This window comes from Gekko japonicus, unplaced genomic scaffold, assembly GCF_001447785.1.
Source record: "Gekko japonicus isolate JY-2015 unplaced genomic scaffold, Gekko_japonicus_V1.1 scaffold1312, whole genome shotgun sequence".
NCBI lineage: Eukaryota > Metazoa > Chordata > Lepidosauria > Squamata > Gekkonidae > Gekko > Gekko japonicus.
The window spans coordinates 203,885-216,465 of NW_015164225.1; the positions used below are offsets into that span (position 1 = coordinate 203,885).

The 12,581-nt window shown below is 42.8% G+C and overlaps 1 protein-coding gene across 1 annotated transcript in view; it reads right to left on the bottom strand.

Annotated features, from left to right (window-relative positions):
- LOC107108153 (protein FAM19A2-like) overlaps window positions 1-12,581 on the bottom strand; it is a 147,885-nt gene that overhangs the window by 3,896 nt on the left and 131,408 nt on the right. Inside the window, exons 4-5 of the mRNA XM_015408554.1 lie at window positions 9,770-9,919; window positions 540-664 (exon numbers count right to left, since the gene is read on the bottom strand). Coding sequence (XP_015264040.1) covers window positions 540-664; window positions 9,770-9,919 — 275 coding nt within the window. The remainder of the gene's footprint in view (window positions 1-539; window positions 665-9,769; window positions 9,920-12,581) is intronic.

Consider the following 12,581-nt stretch of genomic DNA (forward strand, 5'->3'; position numbering starts at 1 on the left):
TAAATTATCTCTTAGAGTATCTACAGCATAAGAAACTTTGGACCTTCACATGCAAACAGTTCTGTTTTGTCTTCCCATATTTCTTGATCATGACCACCATCCTTGGACAGAACAGAAGCTGCCTACAACAAAAGTAAGCCTCATAGAGCCAAACTAATATGTACCAGCAGGTTTGCCTATATGTTTGAAGTTCAACTGAGATTTACATCAGGCAATTCCAAATCGTCCCTTGCTTCAATTGCTTTGTGATTACTCTATGATTCCTTTCTTTCCATAACAAAATGATTTTTGTAATTGAGAAGACATATAATGGGACTCTGGCATCACCCATGTCCCCAGCAAGTCTGATTTTTCTTTTTGGATCTATCAAGTACCAGTGGTGAACTAATCCAATGTATTGTATTCCCTATTTATAAGATCTCATTAAAAAAGAGATTGCAAAAATATCCTCCAGTAGAAAAAGACAAGAAATCGTTTAGTTTATTCTCTCGCTCAGTCTGGATTAACACCATTTCAAACAGAAATCAACAAAGAAATACCTTAGTTGTTTTCACTTTGTTTCCACTACTGCAGCTCCATCCAGATGAATCTGGTAGCACTTTACATTCCTCTCCTTCTAGGCATGGCTGCATTTGGCACCACCACTTCTGGACCACTATTGAGGCTGGGGCAAAGAAAAGACATGATGGGAAAACATTCTGGATTCTAGAGCTTGTCTTGCACAGGAATTTAAATGGATAATCTGTTCTGTGGCAGCAACCAGAAGAGGAGATGTGAGGTGGAAAATTTAAAGAGTCATCATTTCATAATATTACCAATGAATTGATGCTATTGATGATACAATATTAGGCAAGCATGGCATTATCAAAGCTGTAATTCATGTTTTTCAGGTAATCATCTATCCCTAGGAATTGTGGCAGAGAGTTTTACTGATTTTTAAATGGGGGGGGGGATACAACCACTAATGCATATAATGATACAGATAAAAATCAGGTTATCCATTCACCTGACTGCCTGTGCAGGTTAAATCAAAATCAAAGCTAGAAATCTTATATATGTGTGTCCTCTCACATGGTAGAAGGGATATTATACTTACTAGTCTCATATGGAATGAGTAAGTCAAGTAAGCGATACCACAAAGAGTGACAGTAGGCTTTCTTGGAAAGTCTATCTGTATGAATGCACAGTAAGCCAAATCCTGGACATGGCCAGACCACAGGCAGCAGCACATAATAAATGATGCCAGGCAGAGCAGGGGAGGCCAATGTAGTTAGACACCCACCACCTCAACCAAAGGCCTGGTGGGAACAACTCCATTTGTAGGGTTTTGGCAAATCTGAGAATGTCATGCTGGCTCAGTGATGTCACTTAAAGCTGAAGTCTGGTACTCCTCCTTCTCACTTGCACATTCAGATGCTGGCATGCCTTGCGTCTCGGTCAATCAAGTGAGCTAGGTGGGGATTTTGGCCTCAAGATTGGGGGTGCTGGGCCAGGCTCTGGACCAGTCTCTCCCTCTGACTGCACCTCAGTCTCTTTGCCTTGCTGCCTCTCCTGCACAGATGCTGGGGCCTCTTCCCCCTCAGATTCTGGTAAAGGTTCCTCTTCTGGGCTGACTCCAGAGGAGGCTGGGTTGCTCCATGCTTTTTTCTCATCTGAGGAATAGTCAGCCTCAGCAGAGCCAGCACCCATGACAAGCTGGTTCAAAATGCAGCTGAGCATGTTCTTACCAGAACACCCCAAAGAGCACACATACAATCAGTGCTCCATCAGCTGCACTGTCTCCCAGTTGAGTACTGGATCAAGTTCAAGGTTATGATATTAACCTTTAAAGCCCTGTGCAGTCTGGGACCAACATACCAGCAGGACCATTCTCTCCTAGTATGCCCCCACAAAGTGTTATGCTCAGCAATTCAATATCTGCTGGTGGTCCCTGGCCCAAAGGCCTCAACCAGAGCCAGAACATTTTCGGCTCTGATTCCGGCCTGGTGGAACTCTCTCCCAAGTGAGATCAGGGTTCCTGTGGGACTAGCTACAGCTCCACAGGGCCTGTAAAATGGAGTTGTTCCACCAGGCCTATGGTTGAGGTGATGGGTGTCTAATTACATTGGCTACCCCTGCTCCACCTGGCATCATTTATTATATGCTGCTGCCTGTGGTCTGCCCATGTCCAGGATTTGGCTTACTGCACATTCATACAGATAGACTTTCTTGGAATCTCTAGTAATTGTGCTGATTGCCACCTGGTCTACTGTAGGTTTTATATTTATAATTATGTTTTAATTATTTAAATTGTTGGGAAATTATTGTTGTTTAATTATAGTTGAGACCCGCCCTGAGCCTTGCTGTGCAGAGGGAGGGCGAGATAGAAATTCAAACGAATATAAAATAAAAATAAAACAAATCTTTCTTCATTCTGTGATCCCAATCTAAACTGGCCCCAATACACCTGGGAATTTAGTTCCAAACTCACAGAGTATGTCTGAGCACCAAGGCCATGATGAAAACATGAAGGCACACTGTTTCCTAACTTTGAAAAATACAGAAAGAAGACATGGGAGGCTGTGAACTGGAATGGAGAAAGGGCAAGAGAAGAGATAACAATATTTTCCCCTCTAAAAATTGTTTAGCCACCCAAATCCCCCATTGCTTTTCCACCCAGGAAGGGAGGGGGGGGTAATTAACTGAAGATACTAGGCATTGAAACAACAATTAAATGTTTTTCGCCCATGAGGGGAACATCATCATCATCAAGTTTATTGTATTAGCCATTAGCCATAACAAAACATAAATACAAACACAATCCTTATACATCACATTAAGTTATCCCTTCACTAACTTGCACTGAATCCTAGCCTTAATCTTATCTTTTTTGCCACCAAAGCAAACAGGGACATTCTGCTGGTAACATATACATCCATATCAGAGAGCAAAAAAACAACCAACTCCTGTTTTGAGAATCCATTGTGCAAAGGTAAAATAGGGTATATAAATCTCTGCCTAAGTGATTCATGCCATGAGCATCTCAGTAAATAGTGCTCAATATCATCCACTTCGCCCAAACCACATTGACAGATTCTTAAGGCAACAGGTAAACCCATAAAACGACCAACACAGACCATTGAAGCAATGGCATGGAATCTGAGGGCTGTAAATGCCCTTCTTAGGTCAAGATTGGTTAGTTTCTCTAAATAGCCAGTCCTACAGTGATCTCTTTTAAAGATCTTAAACAGAGGGGCCGTTCGGCAACTTGCCGCCGCATGAAGGTTCAAAAGGCCATCCTTATGAGATACCCATTCCTTCAATTTGGACTTTTGATTATCATTATCCGCTAAACCCATTAGGTCATCCGGAATTGAGTATTCCTGTAGGATAGAAGACAGATAGTCATTTAAACTTTTGGAAGATTTCAACAATAATCCAAAACTTTGGACCCATGAGGGGAACAAGCAAGTTCCGGGAGGTATTTTCAGTTGCCAGAGGGTGACTGCAGCTGCTCCTTAGAAGACTGTTACATGCACCTTCCACACAGGGCTGGCCGGAGGCAAGCACAGATGCCGACCTCCCGGCGGGAGACTGGAGCACTTTCACTTTCCATCCTGCTCGGGCTGCCCGCCCCAGAGAGGCGCATGGGAAGGGGGAAGCGCGCCAGTCTCGGGCCCTTCGCCAGGCAGGCAGGTGTGGGCCCAGAAGCGCAGGGGGCGGCGGGGGGCACGGGGCTGGTGCTGGTGGCGAGCAAGGGCCCGGGGCGGGGGGCAGAGGCGTAGCCTTCCTCCAGGCAGTGCAGGAGGAACAGCAGGTGCGGCACAGCCAGGAGCATCTCCCACACAGTGCAGAACCCCTCACCTGGCCACAGCACAGAACCCCCGCCGAGCCACTGGAGGGGCGCACGGGCTGGCCTCGGCTGCCACCTCCCACGAGGGGCGGGACCCAGCGCCGGCTGGCCCGGGTCGCTCCTTGCGCTCCACCGGCAGCGGGGGGTGGTGGCTTCTTGCGGGCGGGGCAGGGGCTTTCTCGTGGGGAAGTGGCGGTGGCCATTCCTCCTCCTCCTCCATGTGCAGCGGGGTGGGCGGGCAGTCTCAGGCGGCCCTGAGCCAGGCCAAAAGCAGGCCGGACAGGGCCCCTCACCTCCCCACTTGTCCGCCCAGAGGCTACCTGTGGAGGAGGAGGAGGAGCGCCTTCCCGGAGCTGGCCAGGAGCACCTGGCCGGCCGGCAGCCACCTGGGATCTATGGCTGCCGGGCATTTAACGTGCGGGATTTCCCGCTGGGGGTGCTAATTGGGCTGCCGGCCCACGGATTCGCCCGGGCAGCGCTCCCCTCGGCCCCCTTCACCCCCACCCTTCTTGCCCCAGCCGGGCTGCGGGCAACAAGAGGCTGCTGGCGGCCGCCCCTGCCTCTCCTACCATGGCCAGCTCACGCTCTAGGCGAAGGCCTAGTTCGCCTAGCAGGCGAGGTGGCCCTGCTGCCACATAATTTTCCTGAAACTATATAAAAAGCTAGTCTGCCAAGTCTCTCTAGGGATCCCACCACTGTTCTTGACTTGCCTAGAAATGGAAAATTTTCTGGAAATTTTGAAGCCCGATGGGATTTTGGGGGGAAACACCCCAGAAATTTTGAGGAAAATTGTAGGCAATACTTACTTTCGTATCAAGCCTAAATTTCTTACACTGATTCAACATAAAATACATATATCTATTACTTATTTACCATATAATTAGGGCTGCCAGGTCTAGGTGGGGAAATACCTGGAAATTTGGGAGATGGAGACTGGGGAGGGGAGGGGAGGGTTTGGGGAGGGAAGGAACCTCAGCAGAGTGCAATGCCATAGAGTCCACCCTCCAAAGTAGCCATTTTCTCTAGGCGAACTGATCTCTGTTGTCTGGAGAGCAACTGTAATAGTGAGAGATCTCCAGACCCCACCTGGAAGTTGGCAATCCTACATATAATAATTGTACTATTTGTCATATTTATGGAATTTCTTCATTGTCTGTAAGAAACATTGAAAGTATGCCCAATACTTGATAAAGAACTGCTGACTGCTATACCTTATCCTACCACAGCTCATGTCTTGATATTTGCTATCTGAAATATGAGCTGAAGACAGAAAACAAATCGGCAGTAAACAACCACCACAAAAAGCCCCTCGATTATTTGGACAGAAACACTCTACAGCCACAAAAGGCAGACCTACCAGCATGTTTGCATATTTATGTATACAGTATAAATTGGAAGTATCATAATCTAATGCTGTAGATTTCTTACATAAACTTTTCCATAGTACACATTTTAAGTGAAACCTTATCATTCATTCCAAATGGGGGAAAAACCTTCAATTTTTTTCAGTGTTCCAAAACTTTTCCATTTTCCCATCAGAAAATTATAAAAAGTCTTCAGACATTTTCATGCTATGCATTTTGAGTTATAGAAACCCTTGTCTTAAGAAGCATTTTACTCATTCCAAAAGAGAAAATACTTTATAGGAGTTTTTTTCCCCCAGTGCTCCCCCAAAACAGGTATTACACTGGAAAATTATTGCCAACTACAGCTTGATAATGTACAGTGAAACATACACATTTTTTTTAAAAAAAACCACAACTATCTACAGTTAGGTTTTCACACATTTTCCTACCTATAGCATATCATACTATCAGCCTAATATACAGGGCTGATGCAGAAATAAATAATAACTGCAAAAACAAACAAATAAAAAAACTCTAAATGATTAGATAGGTAAATAGCTATACTGTTGGTTAGAACTAATTTAGCTTTTCCTAGGATCAAATTATAATTCTGACAGGGCACTCTCCTTTTATGGGCAAGGTCATCATGCCACTCAGTCTTTAGACTGGCAGTAAGCAACGTGAAAGCAAAAAGTCAATGGGAAAGCCTTTTTTAGGAGAGCGTCAGAGTATCACTAGCTGGAAAGTGATCCAACAGAACTGTCCCAAAACTTACTATGTCAGTCACATTTATACAAAATCCAGGGCCAGCCTTGCCAATCAAGCAGCAGGACCATCTCTACGACAAGACCAAAGTTACAAGAGCACTCATTCAAACCCTTTGAAATTCAGAAAACATCTCTCCTTATATATAATTGAATAGTGGGTGCCAAAGTTCTAATTCTAAAATGCACTCCCTTAGTGTATGGCTGATGGCACTGCTCCTCAGCATATATCGCCACCAATCAGAAGGCAAAGCCTGGGTCCTGCCCACACCACAACTGCTGCGACAACCTGGTCTTTTGCATATGGAAGCTGATTGGACTTCAGTCCATTCCACACCTCAAACTCCCCCTCCCCCGCAAGGCAGTTGGGATTTTCAGTTGCATAACATACCTCATGGTTACCACTCTCCAGGTGAAGGCTACAGATAACTCAAACATACAAATGCTCTTCAGGTAGCAGAGATCAGTCCCTCTGGAGAAAACAGTGAACTCTGTCATTAAACCCTGCTGAGGTCACCACAGGAAACTGACACTGTTTGCCCAAAGCCAGAGCACTCTCCCAGAGCCTCTTTCTAGATCCCGTTGTGTTTATTTCTGCAACGGGCATTATTTCTAGTGAATTACAATAAAGCAGCAGCCATGCCCTTAACTAAGGGGAAAATGAGGCTTAAGCAAGGTTGACAGGAAGTGCACAACCCATGACAGAATTGGTGGGAGGAGGTATTTCACAGCATGAGAGCTTTCCTGGTACACAACAAACAAGACTGCAGACCATGTGCAAATAACTACTACCATCCTTTTTGAAGAAGCTCTTTTTGGTAAGGATTGGGGGTCTACTTGCACCCTAAGGTCTGCTTTTCACATGGCTTTGTGGACCCAGAACCCAGTTCTTTCTGGCCATAGAAATCATACATAGAAGATCAAATATGAGAAGGAAGAACCCAGCCTGCTTTCTGCCCGCTGGCTTTTAGGAGACATGAGCTACATGCACTGAGTTCACTCAGCCTGTCAAGCTCAGTTTCAACCCTGGTCACATATTTATTTTGCACACCTGCCTGGAAGTCACCATGAACAGAGAAAATGCTATGTATGATACAGCCCATCAGTGTCCCAGGCATCCAGCACCTGTCCATGTATTCCCTCTTAATGCCCAACAACATACACCTCTCATATGCCCTGCAGGAAGTTCTTCTATCACCTAAAAGGATATGGAAGATGAACTGCTTTATTGTTGACACCTTTCACCAGAGCATTTAGGATGCTTCTGTGCATTCCATGAAATCAGTCTCCCAAACCCACAGAGTAATGTCATCTGGGTAACAAAGGCATTAGCCATATTACAATTTATGTTATAAGCATTAATTCCCTATCAGTTTACTCCCAACTCTGTATTTTATGAGTTGAGGTAAATAAAGTGCCTTTAAGAACTGTGTGACTAGGTTTTTATCTCATGCCTGCATGACAATTTCAGTAAAGTTTCGGTGGGTAATTTCAGGGGAACTGTTTTGCTCAATAGAAGGAAATACCTTTGTGAAGCAGCTTGGGATGCAGTCTTTCATGAGAACTGTATCCTGCATTTTTAAAAGTAGTTCCTTGGCATCAGGCACAAATCCATTTGCACTAGCCAAGCTGCCAAGCCAATCAATAATGTACCAGCAGAGGCTTCCAGCCACTTCAGACAGATCCAGAATGACAGTGCTCAATAAAAAATAGATGGGCTGTGAGGTTTTTTTTTAGTGCTTTGCACAGGTGATTAGACGGCATGTTATTATTCATGTGTTCAGCAGCTACACTGCCATAACAGGCTTCTCTATGTTAAAAGAAATCAATGGCAGAACTTCTGGACCAGGCAGCCTAGATCACTATGTGCCAAGCCTACAACAAAGGGCAGTGAGGCCCATAGATTTAACAAACATTCAGACAAGGGCCCTAAATTACTTCTGAGTTCAAAATCAGGCATGTCGAGTAATTAAAGCTTCAATCCACAAGCCATTCATTTCAGAATAGTCTTATTAAAATCAATGGAATTCTTCCAGAGTAATCAGGGAGTGGATTAATTGTGCTGCTTTAAGCAATTAAACAATTTACAAAAATGCACAACAGTACAAAACCTTGAAATATCACCAGCAGATTCCTTCTATAGCCCATCCCCTCTACATTGTACATGCTTGGGATCCTCATCCTACATTCCCCATCAACTGTGGTGCCAGGCAGAATGGAAGGATAACACCTGAAGTTAGGGTTATGGTTTTACTATACCAATTTTCTTCAGAATGATAAGAACTGTGGTGGGACCATAAGAAAGCTGCCCATATTCTACTGTACTAGCTACCTAACTGATGGGATGACATGCAGACCAGCACTGTGTGCTTTTTATCCCATTGCTGGTTCCCTTCCCAGTATTAATAAGGTTATAGTGCAGGTGGTGGACTCAAGATGAGCCATAACAAATGAGGATGCAGGAAAGAATAAAGGCAATCTACCAGGGCATCACCAGGAGCTAGGCTGCTCATTTATTATAGAGTTTGGACTCATATTCAAAATACCAAGAACTGTTGGGTTTAGGCATTTGATAGCCAAACAAGTAGATAATAACTTTAGCATGTTATAGAATAACGTGTGGGGTAAGATCATCTAAGGACCTACATGCTGTCAGCATACTGAGAATTATTAGCACCTAATATAAAATCTTCATTTCACTAAAGTTCCTGAGAGTTGGTTCTTTCTTTCTTTTGTTCTTTGATTTTTAAACCACCCTCCACTATATAGGGCTCAGGGCAGTGTACATATCAATAAATACATTTATGTCAATTATAATAAATTAAAACCTTCAAAACAATTAAACAGTGATAAAACAACTATTTAGAATGGTGTCTTAAGGACACTTTATATCCTTTCCCCATAAGGGAGAGGGGAGATGAAGGGTGCCAAGTTTAATGGCATTTTAGAACATTTTACATCATTTCCCCATGAAGGGAAGGGAGAGATAGAGGAGGCCAGGCTCGATGGCAACCGTTGCTGTCCTCAACCGTAGGCCTGGCAGAGCATCTCTTTCTTACAGGCCCTACGGAACTGCACTACATTCCATAGGGCCCAGATGTCATCAGGTAGAGAGTTCCACCAGGCCAACGCCGGGGCAAAAAGGCCCTGGCTGTAGCCGAGGACAGCCGGATAGCCTTTGGGCTGGGAATAGAACAGGGGGGGGAGAAAGGAGTCTAAGGTCTTTCCCACCAGCTGACTGATTATCAAAGTGCAAAGTGCATCCTTAGGGCCACACGCCTCTGGCTTGACCATAAATATTTTCTTGTGTTTCTGGGTTTAGCAACCAAAGTTGCTAAGAACTTTGCAAAAACCTATTAACCACATTTACACTTCAGCACAATCATTTTTTGTCAAGCTGCGGCTCTCTTGATTGAGTCAAACCTTTGCCAATAAGTAAGTGAAAAGCTTTCCATCTGTACAATGGCAGCATTTGGATTAAGTGATGACATGACTCAAGGACAAAGAACACTAGTTAAGAATGAGGACAGGAGAAAACTATTTTTAAAGAAATATGGCACTGAAGCTACAGCTTCTCGGAGCTGTGAACAGCACTGAACTGTCATGAGTATGGTATGCTTTTGGAGTTCTTTCAAAAGACCGTTTTTTGAATCAAACATTTTCATGGGAGAATGTTCAGATCAGCCCTGGGCTTTTTAACACAGGAGGATTTTGATGTAAATCTCCCATGAGGCATATCCAGAGTTAAAGGCTGCAGAACAATGAGTGGATTTCTTTATCCATCCTCATATCCCAATGATCAGTTTACTGGGGCCCCGCATACTCACCATCCACACATGAAGGAGCAGCCCGCGTTGTCCCAGCCACCTGACCTGGGAAGCAAGAACATTTCACAGTTTGTGAACGCTCCTCTATCTTATTCTTATTGCAGCATCTGTGGGCAGCAATGACTTCACATGTGCCAGGCTCTATGTGCACTGTAGGGAAGGAAAGCATGATAAATTACACAAGGCCCTGAGAGTTAGTTGGCATAGCATGCATATGTTACAGCACCAAGTATGAAACAAATCATGATTTAAAAAGCTTTAAAAGACCTGGACACAGAATACAGAAATCTATCACACTATTAACAGATCCTCATTGGGCAACTGGTGTTTATTTGACTCTGAAAGTGCAACTAATGCTTGTAATTAGGGTTGCCAGGTGCCTATCTCATGCTGGCAGGGGGATTTGGGGGCTTCCAGGGGTGGGCAGGGACATCAGCGACATGATGACATCAGATCCAGAAGTGACATCATTGTGTTGGTGATGTCATACAAAGACATCTGTTTGGGGGTGGGGTTTCCCCACCAGCCAGCTGGCTGGTAACAGTCAAGAGCCCACAAAAGTGGGGGATCCCCCACCCCCACCTGGGGACTGGCAAGCCTACCTGTAATTAAAAGACAGAATAAGTAAGGTAAAATTGTCTTGCCATAATTTTCACAAATACATCAGCAGTCTTGATAGAAAGATAGCATGATATATACACCCTTCAAATGAGTTAAACCATTTCACTAATACTATATCCTAAACAGAAACAAAAGGAATCAAGATGAAGTCAGAGTTATGATGCCAGTGACGCAGAACTAGCTCAGAACCGATCTCTCACATGCTCTTTCACCATTCCATTTGCTTTCTTGTGCACTTGTTCCAACTTTTTGAACAAAGATAACCAAAACAGAACTCAGTATTCCAAATGAGATTTTGAACAGCAAGATCTTCCTGTCCCTAACTGCCAATAATTTGGCTAATATATCTAACAGTATATCCACCTTCCTAATGAATACACAACACTGGTGACTCACAGATGTCACATGGTTCTCTAGCATTTTCAGCTCATAAATTTCAAGCAGATACCCAAAGTGTCCCAAGCTTATAACAATGTACTTTACACTGTTAAATCCCTCTCCTTTTCTGTTTCTCCAGTTCATAAATAATTCCATTTATTCTGCATACTTTCCCAGTTGTCAACTGAACTGAAAGTTCTTCACAGTTTAGAGTCATTCATTAACACATTCTTACTTCTATCATAGATTCAGATGGGTACACCTTAAATAAAACTTTGTTGATCTTAAAGGTGCTGTAGGATGTGCCCTGTGTTCTAATGTTTTTTATTGATTATTGCTGTTTTACAGAAGCCTTTGGGAAGAAATTATCTGGGAATCTCCTGGAGAGTTGACAACCTGTTTTAGTACACTAGAAACTACTGTATAATGCCAAGTGATTTCAATCATTTTTAGTTGATATGGTTTTCTAGCCCTTATTTCAAAGAGAAAGGGCGTATTTGTGATGCAACCTTTTAATTGAGAACGACTGCAGGTGTTGTCTTCTCAGCCAATTTTTTATTAAGACCTGTCAAGTGTCCAAGATTTATTACATAATCCTGCTGCTTTAAAGGAATAGGGAGTTTTGTTCTTTGAACTGCAGGTGTGTTTCTCCCTTGTTAAAATCTCTGCCAATTTCCCATTAGTTGGTCAAACTGACCTGGCAAGGTGCCAGTCAAGCCAAGGAATAGGGTTAAGTGAAGTGCAATCATATTCTCTATGCAACATTTATATTATAAGTTTTTAAGAGTACTATATAGCAACTCTGAATGTTTACAGCTGACAATGAAAGCCTATGCAGTGGTTTGTGAATGTTAAAGATAATGGAAACCCAGACTATGTTAGCTTGGGATGTTGCACTATAAAAAGAAAAGACTCTGTTTGCATTTTTAACTGTAATAGCAGAAAGCTGTGCTTAATTAATTGAACAGGTGTATGTCAGCAGTTCTAATGGGAAAGAAACTATTGCCAATTCTAAGATTTATTGTTCTATCTTGTACTTTTTATAGAAGAGCCTAACTAGGTCAAAAGGACAGTTTGCCTAAAGAGAGATCATTATACACAAGTAGGTGTACAAATGACCCGGCCAACATAGAAAATGTAAATCATGGACAAGTCAATTAAAGAAACTAAGTTGAAAGAACTAACTAGGGGAGATGTTCCGAAGTGTGTCTTTTGAAGTTTTACAGAGTACCCAGCTACTAACAAATAAGCAGAAAGTTAAAATTAATGACCAGGTGAGTATAAGTTTAGCCAAGAACAAAAGTCATTAATCATGACTCTTGGCATCAATTAAAAGGGGTCAATTAGGAATACAGAATTTGTATTGTAGAACAGTGTCTCCTACAGGCTGAACTGAGCTATGTGTTTTACAAATTATAAACTTTAATTTTAACAGAAGAAGCTTCATAAAATGACCAGAAAATATTCTGTAAAATATTCTGATAAACCGAAATGAAAACTAAAAAATAGATTCAATGCACCTACAAGAGCTTCATACCATAAGCTATTTTAAAACACTAAAAGAATTCATGTAAGGAGTTTAATGCTTTAGAATGTCATTGTAATGATATTGTTTTCATATTTTGTATACTTGTTAGTGAAAATAAGCTTATAGGAACGTTTTAAGAGAGCTGTTATGCTTCTATATGCATGTATTAATTTTTGATGACAAGAACTGACAGAGTTTAATACTGAAAATGAACTCAACCTGGAGAGATCACTCAAAGGTGAAAGAAGTCCGGGAGTCTGGCCAAAGGAGTAAACAAAATCGTAA